The 22638-nt window shown below is 38.2% G+C and overlaps 1 protein-coding gene across 4 annotated transcripts in view; it reads right to left on the bottom strand.

Moving 5' to 3' along the window:
• afap1 (actin filament associated protein 1) overlaps window positions 1-22638 on the bottom strand; it is a 53363-nt gene that overhangs the window by 24626 nt on the left and 6099 nt on the right. For 2 of the 4 annotated variants that reach the window (XM_079850959.1, XM_079850961.1), the window contains exons 1-3: window positions 12939-13391; window positions 5089-5217; window positions 4876-4958 (exon numbers count right to left, since the gene is read on the bottom strand). In XM_079850959.1, coding sequence (XP_079707085.1) covers window positions 4876-4958; window positions 5089-5217; window positions 12939-12972 — 246 coding nt within the window. In that variant the 5' untranslated portion in view covers window positions 12973-13391. Of the gene's footprint in view, window positions 1-4875; window positions 4959-5088; window positions 5218-12938; window positions 13392-22638 lie in introns of those variants that run through there. The other 2 variants (XM_079850960.1, XM_079850962.1) reach the window with 1 other exon arrangement.

The raw sequence follows: 22638 nt of genomic DNA, 5'->3' as shown, positions 1-22638 counted from the left end.
ATTCTAACGAATAGAAATAACCTTAAATAATGTATCTATCCATCTCTTATGTGTACAGTTACTTTCAGAGTGGACGCACAAGCGGTTGCCGTGGTAATGAATATTTCCAAAATTCCCCAGCTTAACTTCCCATGGAAATTTACCGGAAACTTTCCGGAAATTTACCGGAAATTTTCCGCCCCTTTGCAACCCTATGCACTACTAAGGCAGATGCTAACCAAGTATTTTTTGAAAGTTGAGCATGCATGTTTTTAATTGGCTACTGATACAGCAGGAATCAATCAGCTGCGCCCTATAAAGAAAGATGTGATTGCAAGCACGTTGAGTTAAGGACCTATTAGCCTGTGCCATCTTGAGTTTTATGAAAGAACTTTGTATTTGTTTTGAACTTTCTATTCATCAAAGAATACAAAACAAATGTGTCATGGTGTCACACGGTGACACAAATATTGTGATATAAAAATATTAAGCAGCACAACTTTTTTCAACTTTGATAAGATATGTTTCTTAAGCAACAAATAATATTAGAATGATTTTGACACTGAAGACTGCAGTAATGATGCAGAAAATTTAGTTTTACCATAACAGAAATAAATTATATTTTTAAATATATTAAAAAGAAAAGAAAAAATCATTTAAATTGTAATAATATTTCACAATTAATTGATTTTTTATACTTTTTTACATAAATGCAGCCTTGGTGAGCATAAGAGAATTCTTTCAAAAACATTTAAAAAATCTTACTGACCTCAAACTTTTGAACAGTACTGTACATTGTAGAAAAGTGGGGGAAATTCAATGAAATATGGAAAACCAAAAGGGCAAAGAGCGTTTCTTTCTTTTATGGTTGTCATTTCCAGTCTAAAAGTTTCCCAAATACAGAAGTGCTATTTATCAGTTCCTTCCGTCCCATCAAGCCTTAAACTGCTCAACTAAACAAAGAAGACGGCTGTGTTACTGCCTGTTATGGTTTCGGTTCATCGGGGCATCTAAGCCCGGAGGGAGGACAGAATTCCAGGCAAAAACTGCAGTATGAAGAGCCTTGCTGAAGCAGCGTTCCGTACCAAAGCCGCCCAAGTATTTTTAGGCATAGTTCCACCTCTGGTCTGAGCTGGAAATCTGTATGAAGCATATCTGCACCTAGAAAAAGAAAAAAAAGTGCACTTCCACCCATTCATGCAACATCTAGTCCATCAATAAGTCTGTGCTTATGTATAAAGATACATACTTGACCTACATTTCAAGAAAGAGCTCCAAACTTCACACTCCCTTTCCAGACCATTTCACCTCACAACATAGTGTATAGTGTTATTGTGCGGTCTGTGATAAGTCTGAGTAGTAACAGACGTCTGGGCCAGTCTGGGTCTATTGTATTGGGACTGCAGTGCAGGTTAGCCAGGGAAATGCAATCAATCAATAATTCAATATTTTAACCTTCATATTTCCTCTTTTGGCCGCCTTGATATGCAGTGTATTCATGCACACACTTGAGCAGAATTCATGCACAACAACTCAATCTCACTTACACACATATTCACACAGTGGAGTTGGGAGGTTTGTGTCCCTTCAAATGGTTTTCCATGTGTTTTGGAGAATCTTTTCATTCTCGACTGGTTCTTCAAAGAAACTTTCCAGCAGTCCCATACAAAAAGCAGCTGAATAACTGAAAGCTCATTTTCCCGAATGAAATGACTATATAAAATGTCACTTGCTATAACCTATAAAAGATGTTCGGAAGGGTAAAAATCACCATCTGTATTGGTATTTCCATGGCAACGAACAAAATGCATTGTAGTGCATGAATCATAATTCATTTTCCTCCTTTTGTCCATGACACAATGAGGGATTAGGTCATTGCATTCCAGACTGCGGTTAACCCTCCTTAAAAGGGAGGTGGTGGTGGTGGGGGGGTACAGTAGAGCCCTTCGCTTTAGCACAACTGAATCTTAGGATGTCCATCGTTTGCATTGTGGGCCTAGAAAGAGAAAACATCAATTCAAAAGTACCTGATTCTCCTGCTATGATGGACTATTGTCATTAACTTTGGGAGATTCACTGTGAGAACAAGAGATAGAGGGAAAACAGGAAGATAAAAATGGCCTAAAATTAAGAGGAGGTTCTTTAATAACAGACTCCCCTTTGGGTTACAAAGTGCAGACAGATAATGAGTTTGTCTGTGTCTGTGTTCATTAGTATGACATTGTTGGGGTGCAGATTTGGAGGCTGGGGGATGCTGGTGGGGAGGAGCAGAAGCCAACATCAACACAGATGGAAGTCATCATTGTCCCAGCGGAGTCTGTTATGGTTTCCCCATATTCTCTTACACATACTCTCTCTGCACAGCTACGAATGGCAGGATGTACTGTAAGTCGATGACTGAAGAAAGTGTGCCATGGACTTACCTAGTCCATGACAGAATCTAATGTTTAATGATATATGGCAGTGTTGTCTTTGAACTCACTGTGCATGATGGGGTGGGAGGGTTGCATCATCATGTCTCTTTGTATTTTCAGCTTCTCAGCATTACGTTTTTTTAAGATGGCGTGTCAAAAAACACACCTCAAGACCTCTGCGTTCTGTTCCATTTAAATGCATTCTGTCTACCTCATTTTAAAAGGATGAATGTGCCATGAACAGAAACAGCACTCAACACTCATACTAGAAGAAGTCTAGAGATGTAAAATACAAAGAGATTTGATTGAGCCACTAAAAAGAATGCTGTATGTTATTTTTTTAACTTATTAGACCAACCAATTGCCACCTAGACAACAACTTCTCTAACTATAAGTGTACGGCACTGCTGATGGGCCTGTTTACAACTGGTTACTTAATGCGTTTTCTCTGATCGGATAGCTATCCCACCGTGAAAAGATCAGGTGTAAATGCCCTCCAAAATGCTTTCTAAATGCTTTTTTCGATCAAAGCGACAAAGAAGACGGCTGTGTTACTGCCTGTTATGGTTTCGGTTCATCGGGGCATCTAAGCCCGGAGGGAGGACAGAATTCCAGGCAAAAACTGCTTTTCGTTTTGAAAAAAGTTGTAAAAAAGTAGGCTAAAGTTACGCAATTTTCATTCACAAGTATTGTTGTCACTCCAAAAAGGGCTATTGAAACTGTGCATGCATGTGCACGTAAGCATAACTCTCACTTGTCTCTAAGTAATAGTAACTATTGGTTGAAAGAACTAAACTGGTATTTAGCAAGCACTATTCATGAACAAAGTCAGAAATTCCTCCCCTGGGTTCATTATAGTACATGTACAGGGAAGTTTTGCAGTAAATTTGCTGCCAAACATTTAGAAACCCAAAGCCACAGAGTTCAATTCAACACAAACACACACACGCACAGAAAGTCTCCAGACAAGATTCTCCCCCTTGCGTACTGTGGCGTCTGCTGTCCTATCCACGGCCCTATCTCACCACCCACATGCCCAGCTTCAGTCCCTTTCCTTCAATTCCTACGTTTTTTCCCGATGTGGTTTTGACCACTTGGGCCATAGAAGGCTTCAGTCAAACACACATACACACACACTGAAAGTGCAGAATTAGGTCTGGCAGGAATATGACAAGGAGTCAGTTTATAAACCTCGCTCACTGACGCAATACTAAATCATCACATAGCTGGAGAGAGAGAGAGAGAAATGGAATGAAGAGGATGGAGCAGAGGGTGTGGTTGATGGAGAGCAGGAATAAGAAAAACTAAACAGCGCAATGGAAAAGAAAAAAAAACGATGGGCGACTTTCGTGTTCTGCCTTTCCTCGGGCAGGTTTTGCACAGGCAGAGGTCCGAGCTTGGACTGTAGTAAATGGATATTTCTCTTCCCTCATCTCAGTCTACAGTCCCACAATCCCCTGCCCGTTCACACCTTCCAGGGAACGGGAACAGTCGGCCCCTCACACACACCGGGGTTATGCACGGATGGCTGAGGTAGGAAAGGATGTTTCGAATTATACTGTAAAGTGCTGAGTGTGTAAAGGGTGAACTGAAAAACAAGGTGCTGGGATGTGTGCGTTTGAGAATGACCAACAGCGACCCATGAACACCTGCTATTTATCACAAGCATCTGCTGCTGCCCTCCAACAAAGAGGATTGTTATTCTTAGTGTCACACACACGCCAGCAAATACATGCGCGCAGGCGTAATCTGTTTCATGTGTGACGGATGAGACCACATCAGGGTCGTGTGTCGGTAACTATGAGGTCATGTGACAGAAAGCGAAGTGATGTGAACACTTCCTGCTGCTGTTTTACAGAGCTCATAAAAAACACTGAGCACTTCACAAAAAGAGACCATCAAACCACCAGCCAGTGGCAGTCAGGGTTCAGACGACATCACTTCCAAATATAGGACAATGCTATTTTTGTTTCTGGAATGCTAAAACAAACTTAGAAAAACCCTAAACTCACTGTAAAAACCAAAGTTTTCCCTGTTTACTTTTTGTTTAATAGAGCTGGGCGGTATATTGAACAAATGGTAACACTCTACAGTAATGTTTCATTTATTAACATTTATTAACATGAACTAACAATGAACAATACTTATACAGCATGTATTAGTTTATCTTAGTAAATGTTAATTTCAATGTTTATTTATACATTTGTTAACATTAGTTAATGCATTGTGCAACTAACATGAACAAAACAATTAACAATAATAATATTTTTACTAGCATTAACAAAGATTAATAAATGCTTTGAAAAATATATTGCTCATTGTCCGTTCGAGTTAGCTAATGCATTAACTACTGTTAACTAATGAAATCTTATTGTAAAAAGTTACCGAATAAGGACTATGACAACTTTGGTGGCAAAAATAAATTAGTAAAGTAAAGAATATAATAGTTGCTATATTAATTGTAATAATATGCACATCTTACCATCCAGGGGTGAGGAATCTCTGGTAGGGGCATCTGAGGAGGGGCCGGGAGAGAGGTGTGTATCTCTGTCTTACATGAAGGCTCTGAGAGAAAAACAAATTGATGCAGATATTAAGTAGACATGAGTCATGATGATGAAGCAACATGGTGCGGTGTGAAGAGTTCATCTGAAGTCAAAGGTGAAACGAGCAGCTAAAGTGGGTTTGTGCTTACCTCTAGTGGCTAGAACTCTGTGTAGGATGTTTAATATTTGCTGTTTCTTCTCTCTCACTCCAGCAGTTAAATACTCTCTGTCTAACAACTCCAGAAAGACCCGCAACTCTGCCAACAACTCCTCCATCGCTGAAAAAAAACATACAATCAGATATTCAATAAGCAAAATAAAAGCACAAGTTTGAGGCATAACATCTTCTGCTTTGTTGATTCTCTCCTATTGACACTGTAAAGATGGGCCGTCAGCATTGCTCTGCCCTGAGATGCTGGCTGGCATCTCGTAAAAGCGGTGAATTATAGGTATCTGTTGGCTCGGCACCTGAGGAATATCAAAGGCTATCAAATGTGAATTGCAGCCCTGGAAAATCAGAGGTCTATAAAACAGCATTACAATGGGCTCGGGCCCATACAAACACATAGCTGAAGGTTTACATAAGGCGCTCGGCTGCTGTAGGGACAGTTTCTTGACGTAAAACAGAGAATAGAGCTCACTGATTAGTGTGTGCTATGAAATGAATTGTGTATAGTGAATTGAGCGTGTCACTGTATGACTGCTGGTCTAGATTCCAGCCATCAAGACTGCCGCTGCACAAACATCTGGATATTTTTTAGGCTGGCTATAGTTCATTTGAATGCAGGTATTACCCTTTAAAGTCCCTCCTTCAAGTACGCACAAATCAAATTTGTTTTCTTTCTATTAAATATTTGAAATGTTCTTGTCTTTAAAGGGATACACAAGACAATTGTTGAAGTTGGAAAATATGGACCAAATACTTTATCTCTGTTTACAGTATATCTGTATTTTCTACAAAATGGGTTAAATGTTTAGTTTTACAATACCCCATTACAACTGTCCCTTTACTGTTAGTGCTCTAATAAAAGCGCAATTGCTTGTGTTAAATGTAGAATTTTAAACCTGCATTTAACATCCAACAACAAATAATTTAGCAAAATGTATATTTCAGAAACAATTATTGTGCTCCAATTATTTTGCACTCTATCTGTTTGACGTATACATGCACATGTCGGCACTCCATCAGTGAAGTCTGTGAAGTTTAACAGAGACTGTCAGAATGAGCCTTTATGCAAAATGGAAATACTCATGTGACTTTCTAACATTTAGATAAGCATACAACCATTATATATAAGTTATGAACTGAGGAAAGCGAGCCTCAAATGCATTAAACAGTAGGCTACATGCATCTGACAGGAGGGTTGCCGATTTAAGCTACAAGTTTAAGAAGCACGCAAACCTCATAAGCACCCTGTGTCCTCCACAACATCAATGTTTATCAATATAAACGTCTCATATCTCATTTAAAAATATATCAATATATCTTACATAAGTCGATATACAGTCCAGCCCTAACAATTAGGCTATTCGAAAAAAGTAGAAAGTTTATGAACATTTTTCATGCGTCATAGTTAAACTGACTGCCCAAGCATGATTGATTTAGGAAGACATTATGGTGTCCTTTCTTATATAAGGACATCTAATTTAATCATTGGAGTTCTTCTTGTTTTACTGGATAATTCAAATCACATGTTCTTGTGTTCGACTGAATAGACATTTCCTCACAGTAGGCTATGTGTTTGCATTGCTCCTCTGTTACTGTTGACTACAGTCTACCATCGTACTTCAACAGGACAACACACTCAAATATTTATTCACAAGCTTTTTAATGCTTTTTGTGATGATTTTTTTCTCCTAAAATGTCTATTCTGAAAAACTAGCTTGATGCAAAGGTGATATGATCTATAAATGCATGTGTATAATATATAAAAGACACAGGCATTCTAATGCACACATCACAAAGCACACATCTCTGTTTTAGCGGTAATTTTAAAATTTGAATTTTGATATTTAAATCATAAATAAATAGTAATTAATCAGAAATTAAAATTGGGAAAAAGATAACTACATTTTGGTGTCTCTAGCAAACAACAATATTTATAATTAAAAACAGAATATTCTTTTAATAATTATGGAATTTATATAAATATATTCCTATATTTATTTATTACTACTATATACAAATATATTATTATTATATTATTATTATTATATATATATATATATATATATATATATATATATATATATATATATATATATATATATATATATATACATATATATAATTTTCCTGCAAATAATATGGTATTCAAATCAAATCCCCCCCCCCAAAAAAAATCACAAAAGGATAAGAAACATTTGTTAAATATTTTTATAAAGGAACATTTTCAACTGTTTTGATGGGTTTTAGATCTCATATTATTGTATTATTTTTCTTATTGTATATAAAGAAAAATACAATAAGCTTATACCATTTCCAGTTGTTCCTGTATCAATTCCCTGTCCAACAGCTTGCATGTCAGAGTGAATAAAGCTAATGAAGCACTTTCAGTAATGGTGGCCAAATAACATGAAAGGAAAAACACTTTAAAAACCAACCGAGCGAACCAAATCGCTGCATTAAAGAGCACCAAGTGCCACACAGAAATGAGGACCACCTTCAAACTGCTTGGGGGCAAACAAAGTCAAGAGAAAAAGAATGAGAGAGAAAAAGGACAAGGAGAAAACTTTAAACAATAACAACCACCCACATTCACAATTCTCTAACACTGATTCTTCATTCACACACTCTCGACTGACTAACCCTAGCGTAAACAAAACTAAATTATGAAAGATCCAAGAAATGAGTCCAAAAAGCCCATCTTAAAAAAAAAAAAAAAAAAAGACACACCGCAAGCTTAAATCCTGAGAAATGACAAAATATGCTAACACATCCAGACCAAAAAAAAATAAAAAATTAAACAATTCTAGTCTTGTTTTACAAATACCTGCCAAATTGACCAGAAAGAGGCTGATGTCATGCCAGAGAAGGTTTCAACAAGCAAAGCTGATTTTAATTCAGTGTTGACAGAGAGAAATAATGGATGGTATTCAGATTGGTGGTTATCTAGAACCAGTTTGACAAGTTGACCTAGTGAACTCTCAGAAAAACATCATTCACAGCCTCTGCTGAACAAAAATCACATTATTCTATCATTCCAACCCAAATTCAATAATATAGAGGGATGTGGTCTGCAAAAGCAATTGTGATGCTGCCAGCAAGCAAGAACCAGTATTATTCGTCTGCTGATGCAGAATATGTGTGCATTTGCGTAGGTGTGTATGTATATGTGGTTACGATCTACCACCCAGGCCGCTGAGAAGCAACAACATCCTTGAAATTCACTAAAATAAATGTGTGTGCGTGTGTGTACACGTACAGATTACAGAGTACTTTTCTCTCTGCGCTGTCATCCTATCCGACCCTTCCGTCACATTTTAGAGCAGTTCTCTTTAATGAACCGTTCAAATCCTTATGCACATGATCTATGACCTACAGTATATATAATCAGGCATTAACCCATGCCAAGTTTCTGTGGAGTACCCACCATCCCACATCCTTCACTCACTCTTCTCTTCTTTTATCTCTCTCACTCCCACTTCTCCATTTCAATTTCCATACTGAGCCAAGAGACGCTTTTTTTCCCTCACTTCTCACTTCAGATGGGGAAAGACATGGCGGCTAACAATAAACCTTTGAAAAAAAGAGATAACAAACAACCTTTTGCTTTGTTTAAGAAACCTGCCAAGAACATAAACGTGAACTTCTTGCTCTTCTGTCCTCCCTGACTCCTCATCCAGTGTAGTGCTTCTCTTTGATGTCTGCTGACAGGATCCAGACGGAGAGCCTGAGCCGGTGACAAATGAGATACAACACAAGCTCCTTCATACTCCAATCTGGTCTTACACACCAAAAGCCTTGGAGGCTGAACAGACGGATGGACGGACGGACGGACGGACGGATGGATGGATGGATGGGAGGAGGTAAAGATAAAAAGGAAAGCATGCCAATCTTGCTTATAACACCTCCATAGTCACATCAAAGATCTTTAAAAGCAAATCAGTTCACTCTGCTGTAACAGTGTTTTGTGTAAATAATAGCAAATAAAGCTCTTATATGCCTGACATTTCTAAAACTTGTGTCAATCTATTATAAATCATCAATAAAATTGGACAAAAGTCGTACAATAAATTTTCTTCAAAAATATTCCTCAAATTGTGCTAAAAATGTTTCCCTAAGCTTTGAATATGCATGTAAACATCTTTATTATTTACAAAAATTTTTTTTTTTTTTTTAAAGGTAAAGTGTCTTTTAGAAATATGTATTTTAATTCAGAAAACTAAAATTTGAATCTTTTCCAAAGCAATAATAAAAAGCTTAATGCAACTGCAAAATTTGATAATTTTCACAGTTTAATGGATTTTTTAATTAATAGATCTCATGAAAAATGACCTCAAATCCTTGACCTCTGTGGTTTAGTTTTAACTGAAAGGCAGGACAGCCATCATATTTCGATTGATTTTTCTATGAGCAATCTGTCTCTGTCCATGTCTCTGTTCCACTCAAACCCAAAATATCAATATTATCAATCATCGAATATATACGGTTACGGTATAGAATCTCTCGTAGATCTGGGTGCCCAGAACAAAATGTTTGGCAGCTGTGAATAAGGCAGCTACTAATCTGTGGTTTGTTAAATTAGGCTGCTTTATGGTTTGGCCTCATCATGGTTACCGCTCACTGCCACAGGCCAGCGCACAACAGAGTACCACTCCGGCTACACATGCCTGGAAAATAGTAGAAAACTACAGGAGAGAAGAAAATATTCAACAGATGCTCCACTGTCCCACTAATGATGGCCTTCAATACCAGCATCTGTGTAGTCACATATATCAAACGCACCGGGATCATCAATAAGAGAATATCTCAGCTGTGTGATTGCATTCATCTCTGTGTTTGATTATATGTGTGTACTATCCATGTGTGTTCACATGAACATATGAGGAAAATACTGAGGTTTCAATTATGAAAGGATGGTTTAAAATATACGTCCATAAATGTGTACTTGTGTTTATGAGTTTGTGAGTTTGTGTGTGTGCGTGTATATAATTACAGAGCGCTAACTCCTAAACCACAGTGGGCAGAGGGGTGGGAGAGACGAGCCACTGGTTACAGAAACCTTTAAGAATCATCCTTCTAGAGGGTGGGGGAGACTCCGTGGTGCCTGGGAAACTGAGCCGAGAAGTGAGTGTATCCACTTTTTATGTGTGCATTTATGAATGCTTTCCAATTAAGGATGATCAGTTTACAACACTGATAATACAAAAGACATTTTTAATAACCAGATCAGCATATTAGAATGATTTCTGAAGGATCACGTGACACTAAAGACTGGAGATATGGATGCTGAAAATGCAGCTTTGCCATCACAAAAAAAAAAAAAAAAATTACATATAAAAAAGTTATTTTAAATTGTAAAATATTAATGTATTTTTATCCAAAAAAAAAAAAAAAAATCGTTCTGACCCCAAACTTTTTAATGGTAGTGTAATACACAAAACATTTTTTAAAAATATTAATTAAAAAAAGGTGTCATTAATGTAAAATACAATATCAAATATTCTATGTAAATCTATGTTGACAATTTAGTTTATGCCACAATTATGCTTCCCATCCCCATCATGATCTGCATATTGAACAATAACTGAATATTAAATAAGGCTGAACCAATGGTCACAAAATTATACTCAACTTAATAGCAATGTCATGGCGAACACACTCTCTGGCACTCTCCCCTTAGGGACAATGTAGAGAGCCATTAAAGGAGAACTCGGCAACTCTAGCGAACTCTAGTCACTTCTTCGCTGATTTTTCCTTTTGTTGTCGCATGTTTTCCCCACAAGCTCCCCCTACAGCTGTGGTGGGGCGTATATTTCACAACACGGTCGTAAAAAACTCACTTGAGGCAGCCTCCTCCCCCTCTCTACCGCTGCTCATGTGCGTTTGTTATGATCGGAGCAAGCCAACTGTATCGTGTGGAGCTAAGTCTACCGAGGTGGGTAATCTGGTAATACATCATACATGCGTGTGTGTTTATGTCGAATTGCCGTAAAGCAATTCGTGTTTCGCGCTCGTTCTCGTTCTCGCTTCTCACGAGACTTCCAATTTCTATCTTGCCGGGACGGTAGTCCCTAAGTTGCAAGGTTGGTTTTCCGCCTGGGAACGCTGGGGGGAGCGGGGAAAGTCACCAATATCACCAGAACAGGTTGTTTAACCATCCAAATTAATTCTAGACAGTTTTATTAAGTTAAAAAAATTACCAAGTTCTCCTTTAACGCTCTTTGTAGTAATAGCAATTGAGAGAGGGGAGAAAAAAACAGAAAGATATGATAAAAACTGCAGTAGAGCCAAGCAGTTGACAGAATGGGTGGAAAAGACAGAGAAAGGCAAAGTCAAAGAATTCTCTTCTTCCCTCTCGTCTTTTTTGGGTCAGACATCTCTACTTGGAGGGAAGCAAGGGCTTTGGGGGTTTCTTGGCACGTGTGTAAGCCTTTAAAAACTAATCAGTGTGGAAACTGTCAGCGAGGAGACCCCCTAAAATAAAGCCAAGTAGGCTAACAGACCAATACCCACATCACACGCTGTAATCGAGTGCCAATTCATACCATGTCAGACTGGTCGAACAACGCAGTGCCATATGTTCCTAAATACCAATAAACACATTAACCACCAGCGCAGCCCAGTATGAGCTTTAAAACAAGATGAAAAGTTCAAATCCACAAGGAACATTGTCACATCTGGAACTATGCTGACATGTTTTAGTGCAAAAACTCATGTAAGGGATAATCATATATAGTCTTTAACACTAAATAAACCCCAAACAGTGTGACCAGGACCCCAAAACAAAGCAGAGGGGTCTTGTAACAACCTGAAGGAGTTTATTTTGCAATAATGATACAGACAGTGGTCCCATATCTTGGACAACAGTCATTCTGAAATGTAATGTTTGACTACTACAACTGACCAATTAGAATCAAGTATTTAAGAGAGCAACGCAACAATGCTATGGCAAAAAAAAACACACACTTGGCCCTTTACAACAAAACTCCAAAGCTAATGCTACGCCCTGCACTCAGATACCGTTAAACCACTGTGGACAATAGGGCTCTGTCATATCCAACCAAGTGCATTGTGATGCACATACAGGATACCTGACACCTCACAGCTGCCAGCCAACCAGCCAATCACAGATGCCCTGCCTATCCAGCTCCTGTTATGTTTTCGAAAGTGCAGACTTCTGTGACAGAAGATAACAGGGTACCTGTATCACCCTAGAGTTATTACGGGTGACTGGAATCACTCTTCTGATTTACTTGTATTATAATACTATTAAAATAAAATGTAAAAGAGAATTTAGACCTATTTATTTTAATTAATATATCTTATATTACCGAATAAAAAATAAATAAACACACACAGCAAACAAATAGCACGAATTCCTTGCAACATCATGTCCTTAAATTTACCGCCTCTTCACATTTCAAATTGTAATGGCTTTTCTAACTGACCTGAGAAGAGCTGTGAGGGATTCAAACGAGAAGGTCTGACTCATGGGGTGAACTCAGCTCTTCCCAAACCGAGACGGTAATACATCGCCTTTGAAATGTCCATTATGTGAAATATTTTTTATTTCTCCACTTACTGTTTCTTTTAAATTAAAATAAATTAATACGAAAAAAAAAATGTTTTACAAACTTCTTCCTCTCATAAAGCGCGAGGATGTAGGCTAATGAGAAATGCGTTTCTATCACACTTTGTGATACTGCATCTCACTAAAGATACATTGTTCTTTCATAGCCACTATAAATTACACGTGGACAGGACACAGTAATATTTATCAACTATCTCAAAGCATGCAATGAATCCACTCATGGAGATAGTCTGGACACTCACCCCTCGAGGCGAACAGTATGGGGTCGCTCCGCATCTTAGAGTCAAACGCATTTAACTCCGGGTGGGTACTAGGGGTTGCAGGCGTGTGTCCGACAGCTGCTGTATTTCATTAAAATCCGCGCAACAGAGCCGTCTCTGTTTTCCCCCCTTTCTCTCTATGCAAACCAGCAGAACTCCGCTCGCTTACCGCCCGGCAACGTCTCGTTTCCTCTGAAAACTTCCCCTGACTTTCTCCTCGATCCGGACACAGAGCAGCTCTGTTCGCTTTCTGTTTATCAAGATCCCGACAGCACACCGCTGCGCCTTCGAAGGGAAGCGCTGCTTGGAGACTTAAAAGAAAATCGTTCACTTTCTCTCCATGTCGTGCTCGGCGAAAAGTGAGACCTCCTTCCTTTCTATTTAGTTTCCTCTCCCTCTTTTCTCCGCCCTGTAGCCCCACTTCTCCAATTCCACAGCTGGATACAGCGCATGTGTGTGTGGAGAGGCACGATTAACGAGCACTTAAAGTTTAGAGAAACTTGTGCAATGATACGTTTATTAATACCATATTTAAGATTAGAACATTATCTCAGAATCATCAAGAATCTCTGTATCGTTGTGTATAGTATAGATTTAAACTTTTTAAATCTATACATAAGCTCAAGAAAAGGAAAAACTCTTTAGATTCTGGTTCTACAGATATTTTCTAATAAAATTATCTCATCAATCTTGCTCAACTAACAATGTTTTAATTAAATAAATAAATCGTAATTGTAACTGTTTGCCATGTATGCATGTAGATCAGACGAGCCCAGATGAAAAAAGGTTAGCTGCTTTATTCTAGCACAAGTGAACATTCTTCTCTGCCAAGTTTATACGTGCATTTCTATAGATCAATCATCTATTTATGGATTAATAATTACACGTCATTCATCTGAAAGGGTCTATAAAAAGTAAGAAACTCTATAATCACAGTGTCAGCGTGGTTGAAAACAGCAGGGTCATTGACCTACAGATGTTTTTAACAGCGCATTAATCGACAGCCTTTCATGGCTAAAAAAAAGTGAGGTTTTTCCAATAACCTTAGTCCCTGTTTAGGGTTAGGGTTAGGAATACAGGAAGATGGGTTCGGGCCAAATACCAAGCTCGGAGCCCTCTCCTCAGACGCCACGCCAAATATGCATACCATTATTCTATCTGACTTATTTGAAAGTGTGAACTTGTGAACTACAAGTCAATGTAAAAGCATGTCTGGATTGAAAAACCAGCAGGATATTGTATCTGGACAGTGATCCATGTATTTGACCTTGGCACAAAAAACAACTATATGCTCTGACATCATACTGGGGAGAGAATCAAATTGATATGCAGACATTAAGTCCACCCAAAGCCTGCAGCACAGCGGAGAGCAATAGTATCGTTGACTCAGAGGTTTCAACACAAAGCCTGCATTCCCCACAGTATCAGATTCAACACTGTATCAGATTCAAACAAGTGCCAGTTTTACGATAACATACTTATCTGTGTTCTGTTTGTTTAGTTGCTTTCCTTTTTATCAGTTGGGGTATACCTTGTGTTTAACTTTGATTGCAGATGGTTTGATAAAACAAGAGTACTGAAATATGCATTGTCAACTTGAAGTAATGACAAAGCCATGTTTATTATCTACTCACGTTAAAAAAGGCGCAATCTAGAGAGAGTTATGTGCATGGCGAAGAGAATAGGAAGAGAGAGTTAGGTTACACTGAACTAAATCTTTGAGGTCATTATAACTGCACAATTCAATACAGTGATATATTAGAGGAGTCAAAAGTCTTTAGAGAGATACACCAGAAGAGCTGAAAAAAATAGGACTACATCTGTAAATTGTGAAACTATTGAGTCATTTAATTTCTAATGAAAGATAGGCTACATGAAATACACAAATTGTACTTATACAGAAACAAAGGAAAACATTTGTATCTGATGTTAACCACAATATGAGTAAACCACATATAAACTTTATCTCTTCCCAGCTCCAGACACACTGTTAAAAAGTAATTATGTGACACCCTTCTAACATGACTTGGTCCTCACATCACGTGCTCAGGATGTTGAAAGCAGGGTGGAGGCCCCGTACTAGCAAACTGGTAACTGTGAGGAGTGTAAGCTTTAAACAAACAAATCTCTAATGAAGCATTAAAGAGCCTGGTAGCCAGTGGAATGACCGTTTCCTCTGGGTTCCACTACAGGGCATTCATTACAGCAAAGGCTATTTTTCCAGGGGCAACACGTGAGCTGAATTCAAGGTCTTTCGAAGTGAATCTCAAAGAATGTGTCTCTGTGTCACTCATCAGTGCTTTGTGTGTTCATATCTCCAAGGAATGCAGCAACAATCTGTGCCAAACACCTAATTACTAAGGTGGCTGGCCTCGCTGGCAAAAAAAACACAAACCAAAATCATATGCACACCACCTGCAAGACAATAGGTTTTTAGATTCCACAGATAAATTCATTTAAATGCTCTAGAGGTTGTTGTTTCTGTACTCTATTAAAAACTTATTCCTGAATGAACCCTTTGACATTTCTTTTTCAGCCCTGAAATGCTTGCAGGACTTGCTGAACCTTTATAATTGCTGGACAATGTTTTCAGACAGAGTTATCTGGAGTGTTGCAGAGTGTTTTTGATTCATTTAAAACCACTGAAAATCATCTCTGCAATCTGCACTGCTCCTCTCAGTATCCAAACAGCAGAAAAGTGACTAAGATTTTAAAATACATTTGGCTGTACTCTTCTCCTACACACACACACACACACACACACACACACACAGTATAATCAAGCCAAAGCTTTAAGGAATTAACAGAGTAGACTGACAGATTTGCTGTGCCTCCTGTGGTCCTAAATCCTGTCTAACCCTTTATAGCCAACAATGCATGCTTTTCTTAATTAGAATATTATTAATCTAACTCTAGTCAGTCTTGAGATAAGCCTGTAGATAGGATTGATTCATCTATGTGTTTGCTAAACTGGTGGATTTCCACAATATCAGTAAAATAAAATTAAAATATTTGGCCTGAGAGAAAACACATACATTGAGATCTGTGGTCTCACAGAAAGTTAATTTGTGCCATTCTGCAGAGGCTGTAGTTATTTCTACAGATGTTGCTGTTGTAAATACCTCGGATGTGTTCAAACTCAAGGAAATGTGCTACATGAACTGCAATGCTTCAAACAGCAGTCAGCATATATGGCACAAGAGCTTCAAACTCAATGGCAAAAACCTTGCCATCATTGTCATTGGTTGCTCTCCAGTTCGCAGTTCCCCCCTGATAAGATGTTATCTCATGGAAAATTAAACGCACACATATCGACTAAATTTGAATAATAAAGCTTTCTGAGCTGGTCAACTGCAACCAAAACTCTGTATACATGTCTGGAGAAATCGTCATCATCATTGTCTTCATCACAAGCAATCAGTCTTCATAGACTCTCCATATGGCTATGAGGTAAAGGCCGCTCTGCTCAGCTGCAGATGCGTAATTTGACACCATAGTCATTTTATAGTGCAGAAAGCCTAAAAAGCTGTAGCGCATATGGACGGGCAGTATGGAACACTGGCTGTGGTCCAGCGGAGGAAAGCCTTGATGGAGGGAAGACAGAGCAATGGTAAAGAGTTAGAGTATTTAAAAACTAGGTCAGAATCGGAGTGAGCACGACTGCCTTTTGACACTGCTCACTTGTAATATCCTGGCTCAGTTTCAGACATACATTGTGCTGTGCTTGGGTTGGGCAGGATCAGCTGGATAGTGCACTTCAAACCAGTCCAATAAGGGGTCTCAGAAGAGATACACAATCCTATATCCTTGAAAAACCCTAAAAAAAGACTTTGAGAAAAAACAGCTCAACATTCCTTACATGATATTCCAGAATAGTGCAGATGAGGCTACACTACAGTATGTTCTCGCTTTTTACTTTCTTTACATTGAAAATGTATGCTCAGCACAAGAGTCCAATTTGGGTTCATTTGAGTCCATTTGTTAGAGCTAATGGAGTGGACAATGTTGAAGAAGTTATCAGCAGGACTGAGCAGCTGCATGAAGCTCATCCTGTGCTTTCTTCTGTCAATCTATACAGTATCCACTGCTTTGCACTAATAGCTAACTCCTCTGTTTCCCCAGACCGGTCAGATTCTTCATAATTTTGTGTATTTTTGTCTTCCTTCATCCATAAAGTCCTCCTCCTACTTCTCTGTCCATTACATTTCCTTCCTCCCTCTTGTTCTTCTTGATGCCCATTCTTGATAACATACACATAACCCTCCCCCAATCCACACCCAGTCTCAAGTCCCAGCTGCTATAGCCAGGGTGCCTCTTTAGCTCCAACGGTCCACAGGAAACAGTCAGATGAATGGATGAATGGATGGATGGATGTACGAAGGGGAGGATGGCCCAGCAGGACAAACAGTCACAACCATTAATACACACTCAACACACACACCTCCCTCCATCAGACCATCCCACTACTTCGAGGCTCAGTCCACCATCTGGCCAGGCTGAGACTGCAGACGTGTTGTTGGTTATGGCTGGTCAGCCCTATGGGGGTAGGAGACCCAATTAAGAAACCAATCTGCTTTAATGCAAAATGTATGAGCCCCCATCCCACAGTTTTTTCCAATGCTTTTTTTTTTATCCGGTTCTTCCTCGATCGCCGCACACAGCAATCAAATACAAATCCTCTAAGAACATAGCGGACATCATACAGTCCTTCATTTCCTCAGATCCAGGCACTTTCCATCAGATGATTTTGATAAATGTTTCAGCCAGACTCCGCCAGATCCACAGAAATTGATTTTCATCAGACCTCAGGGAGGAAGTACGCCCCCGGAGATCCAACATCATGTATTTGTGCAGAGTGCTGATTTAGGATCAGATTTTCACATTGTTTACTGGGGTTTAAGCCAAGAAGTGCAAAGGAGCAGCTCTGATCCAGAGACAGCATTCCTGATATATGATCTTGTACATATATGGGTCCTGGCCTCTCACAACAGACCAAAGGAGTGAGTCTAGTGTTGATAAATCATCCCAACAAAAAAAAGAAAAGAAAGACAATATAAAACACTGTTGTCATGGCCAGTAAGACATGGGAGCTTATTCATTTTATCTGTTAGATGACAATTCTGGTTAGATTGAGTCACACAGTCCTGATTTGTGTCCACTATGTTAATTCTGACCCTAAGCAAACACATACTATAGACAAGGAGGACTATCATCACTGAGGGGGACAGATGCTACATTTATATTTAAATAGCTTAATATGTTTATACCCCTGTAGCATGCTGTTACCTTTTTTTTTTTTTTTTGAAGCAAATAGTATCAAATTGATGGCTTAATCGAACTAAAAAGCCATGTAAACACCTAAATTGAGGTGTCAATCCAATTTTTTATTGGAAGGGGTGGCGTAGACCTGAAATTATTCAATCAATAGGAAATAAGTGATGTTATAAGCATAAAAATAAGCATGTAAAAACTTGAATCCAATTATTTTCTCAATCAGGTACCTTGTGTGGCGTCTGGGCACTGCATATGCGCTAGAGTTTGGTTTGGAATACTTGAAAAACACATGTAAACAAATTTGTGTATTGGATTGCAAAGTTTAAGTTTCATATGAACAGAACTTTCATAATCTGAAATCAGACAGATTCATGCGGATTGATGGAAATTTGTTCATGTAAACATACCTACTGACTTGCCACAAAAAAGAAAGATATTGAAAGCATGCAAGGCCAGAGGGAAAAAGAGAGGATATGGGTGAAAGGGAAGGGAGGAGGTGGATGGAAAATAGGAGAAATCACCTGCCAGACACACATTTTAAAGCCTCGCCCATATACTGTCAGGGAATCCAGCAGTCCCTCAAATATTCACACTGATCTTTGTCATCTATGTTGAACTTTTACACAAAAAAAATATGGATTGATGGAAAAATCATGGTTCCTTTTTTGACAGAGTCTAGCTGTAGATGTAGCATGTTGGAGTAAAAATTATGTAGTATTGTTCTTTTTTTATTTTTTATTTTTTTATTTTTTTACAAAACTACTGATTACAAATGCAAACATTTCAAATCAGCCAGCTTTAAACTGCTTGGTTAAAATACCCTAGCATTGTAGCAATCTGTTGCTTTTGTTGTATGTTATTTCTTCTGATATCTTTTTATATTTTTTTATTAACTTTTCTGTAGTGGTTTTGTGTGTAGTTTTGTGTTGTTTCGTGTAGTGTAGCATGTAAAGACAAAATATGTAGAATTCCTGTCTTTCAGATTTGTGTTTTGTAAACACTGTAAAATTAAACTCATCATTCACTGTGAGGACAGCATAAGAGGCGGCGGCTCTGTGTGCAGCCAATGGCAGTGCTTTAGAGGACCATTGAGGAGAGAGGGATTATGGGAATAGCATTCCAAAGAAACATCTGCAAAGCTTCAATGTAAGAGTGCTGAATGACAGCAACAAAAAAACAATTATCACACACCGAGTGAAAGAGACTGGGAGAATAGGTAAAAAGATGATGAAGTCTCTTACACACACATCTCACTCACTCACTCACTCACACCATCTACAGCCACAACATATTCACTCAGATAAATTGTCCACCCAAATGAAAACTAATGCAGCACAATATGGAGAAAAATGTGAGATGTTACAGAATTGTTGAATAATGTGATGATGTGGTGTTAAATCTAAGATTGTGAAATTTTCGGAAACATTTAGCACATGCAGAATGACAGTGACCATATATAGGAGGCACACACTCACAAACACATTCACTCTAGGTTCACAAAGGAATGCAACAGACTGCTCCATCCTGAGACTATATAAAATACATGGCGTATTAAAAAAAAGCATGACGCAGATTGCTTAACGGCTGTCAAGCCAGTTGCAATGAAAATAGTGTGCATGCTTTTTTTATCATTATTACGGTAATACAAGCAGCACAAAAAGACGCGTTTTTTGTTGAGTTGATCAGCAAGTCTTAGGAAAGAACCCCACATCAATCAGATAACACAATAGCCTGTTATTTTCTTCTTAAGAATTTTTTTTTTTTGGAGAACTTCTTAAGATTACAAGAACTGCACTTAAGAACATTCTCATGTCTCAAAATTTCTTTTCAAGTAGATTTACATAAATCTGGCGCCAGCTTGTTTTTCCACAATGTTGGACTAGGTGCTGATGTTACAGTATGTATGCATCAGTCTAGGTCGGATTACCTCTTTTCCCACCAACCAAAGCAAACCAAACTCTGACACCAAACGGCACCAAAAGCAGACAAGGAAAGAGCTGGTGTAAAAGCACACTAAACTTGAAGCTTCAGTATGAATAGCCTCTGGGATCTGTCTGTGTGGGTGTGTCAAGGGTGAAATACAGAGGAAGAAGGAAAGTATTCCCATAAATCATAACACCTTGACATTAACCTAAATGCACAGTCAATTTAAAAAGACAAGTCTAGAGGCCTCAGCACTTAAATGCTCACAAACTTTCCAGATTTTAACCAGAATTTAAGCTACACCTTTAACACACATAGTACTGAACAACACCTGATTATTTTTACCAGCAGATCTATACATGCACATAAGCACATCCATTTAGTACAGAAAAGCCTGAATCCACTATTCCAAAAACATGTGAAAACAAGTCTTGGCTAAAAACCAAACTAAGCATTTTACCCAAATACCCAAAGGACAGGTTATCATCACCCTATATGATACGCCCCTACTAAAAATAAATTGGAACTGATGGAAAGTGGGTTACAATAAGGTGGAAAAGCATAAAAAAGAGGTGTGTGTGTGAGTTTGTTCGCACACACGCAAGCATATTTTTGGAGCATTAAAATATACGCACTCCCACTGAGATTTAGAACCCAAAGGCTGACTCACTCTTACTCCCTTTTTGACCCACTACAGGAAGTGGCATAATCTATTAGTCACTGCCACTTAAACTTTCCCCATGGACTATGAAGTGATTCCTATAAAGTGGGCCTCTTATATTTCCATCACATTGTTGTTTTATGCACTACAGTGAATGTGTGTGAGAATTATATAATCCCTGTCTCTATTCATCTGGCAAATCAAAATGAGTGCAAGGAAATAAGTAAGACAGGCACAATAGGCACGAAATGGCATGCAGAGCGGCAGAGAGGAAAATAAATGACTGTACAAAGATGAGAGAGCTGCCTCAAGGCTTAAATACTATGTACAAATACACCTGCAGGATCAATAACCCAAAAACACAGATGGCGCTTGTTTTTAGAGCAGAAAGAATTTGGCGAAGAAAGCCAGATAAAGAGAGTTCATGAAGGTCAGCTGTTTTATAGGATAGTAAAGATACAGATACAGCAGGAAATCAAGATCGTCTGTATTGCCTAATGCCTACACGTGTTTGAGACAGTGTTATTTTAGTATTATTATTATAGTATTATTTATTAATATTTTGAATTGGCTGTTATTTTTTTATATTTTAAGTTTTAATTTTAGTTCAAGTGATTTTGTTATGTGCTTAAAATTTAAAGTTATATTTTCTTTAGTTTAAGTTTTTAAAGTTTACTTTTTTTTCATTTTTTGTATTTTCATTTAGATTTTTTTCAATTAGCAAAATTGTGTATAAAAATAGTGTCAGTATTAGTTAACAATAACACAACTTATTTGACGTCAGGGGAATGCGCTTACACACGCCTGCAGATTTTATATTTGAATATTGATGTATTTTTAAAGGGACTATGTGTAGCTTTTTAGGTATTTTATTATCTAAAATCAATATTTTTATTCATAAATATGCCCTCAATGGTGTACAAATACCTATGCCAATGATCAGACTAATCCTCGTAAACGAAGAATTTATTATCTTTATATACATGGGACGGGTAGGTCCACGGAGGCTTCCATGTAGTTCCGCCATCTTGAAAAACTATAATAGCAGAGAGGGACAAAAAGTACTAGGCCAACGCGTTTCCACAACGCGTTTTCGTTCAGAACCAGCGTCACGTGACTAAAGCCAGCAGAAGCGGAGGAGCAGAGCAGTGAGAGGCGCTTGTCACTCCCCCGGCAAGTTTAAAAGGATGCACTGCACGGTTATTTATACACCGTTCATTCATACATATGCTGAGTCACAGGATGAGTCCTCGTCGTCGAAAAAGTCCAAAATAGACCGTAAAAGGAAACGTGACCGGAGATTACAAAAACAAGGGTTAATGTCGGGATAGCTAATGCAGGAGAAAGCTTTCAAAAGAGACGCTGAAGTTGCCAGCTTTCTTCTCGACAGGTAAGTCAATGTTACGGTCTTAATTACAAGCTTTTTTTTCATTGCTTGGTTGTGTACTTTATTATATAGACAGTAGAACATTTATAGTTAAAAGTTAAACAGGCTCTTTGATGAATAGCAGCTATTGAGTAAAGTAACGTTAGAGAAGGCTCTGATGATGATGATATCTAACAATGCACGTACTTCAAAAAATATAACGAGTAAAGAAGGCATTACTACTAATTACCATAGTTAATGTTTTTCACAGTCAGTAATTGATACTGTAACATTCTTTTTTTCGTTGTTTCAAGTTTCAGTTTGTTTTAAATAACAAACCTGTTCACCCAAAAACTCGAAGTGCTATTATAAGACATCCTGTCATAGCTTTTTGGTACATAACGGCTACCGTAGATGCAACGCGCATTTGAAAAAGTGAGGCGCTGGAGAGCATTATT

Source organism: Squalius cephalus (assembly GCF_949319135.1).
Source record: "Squalius cephalus genome assembly, chromosome: 19".
In the NCBI taxonomy this organism is placed as follows: domain Eukaryota; kingdom Metazoa; phylum Chordata; class Actinopteri; order Cypriniformes; family Leuciscidae; genus Squalius; species Squalius cephalus.
Note: the sequence above shows the minus strand (reverse complement) of the source record. Positions and strands in the feature narration are given on the sequence as shown.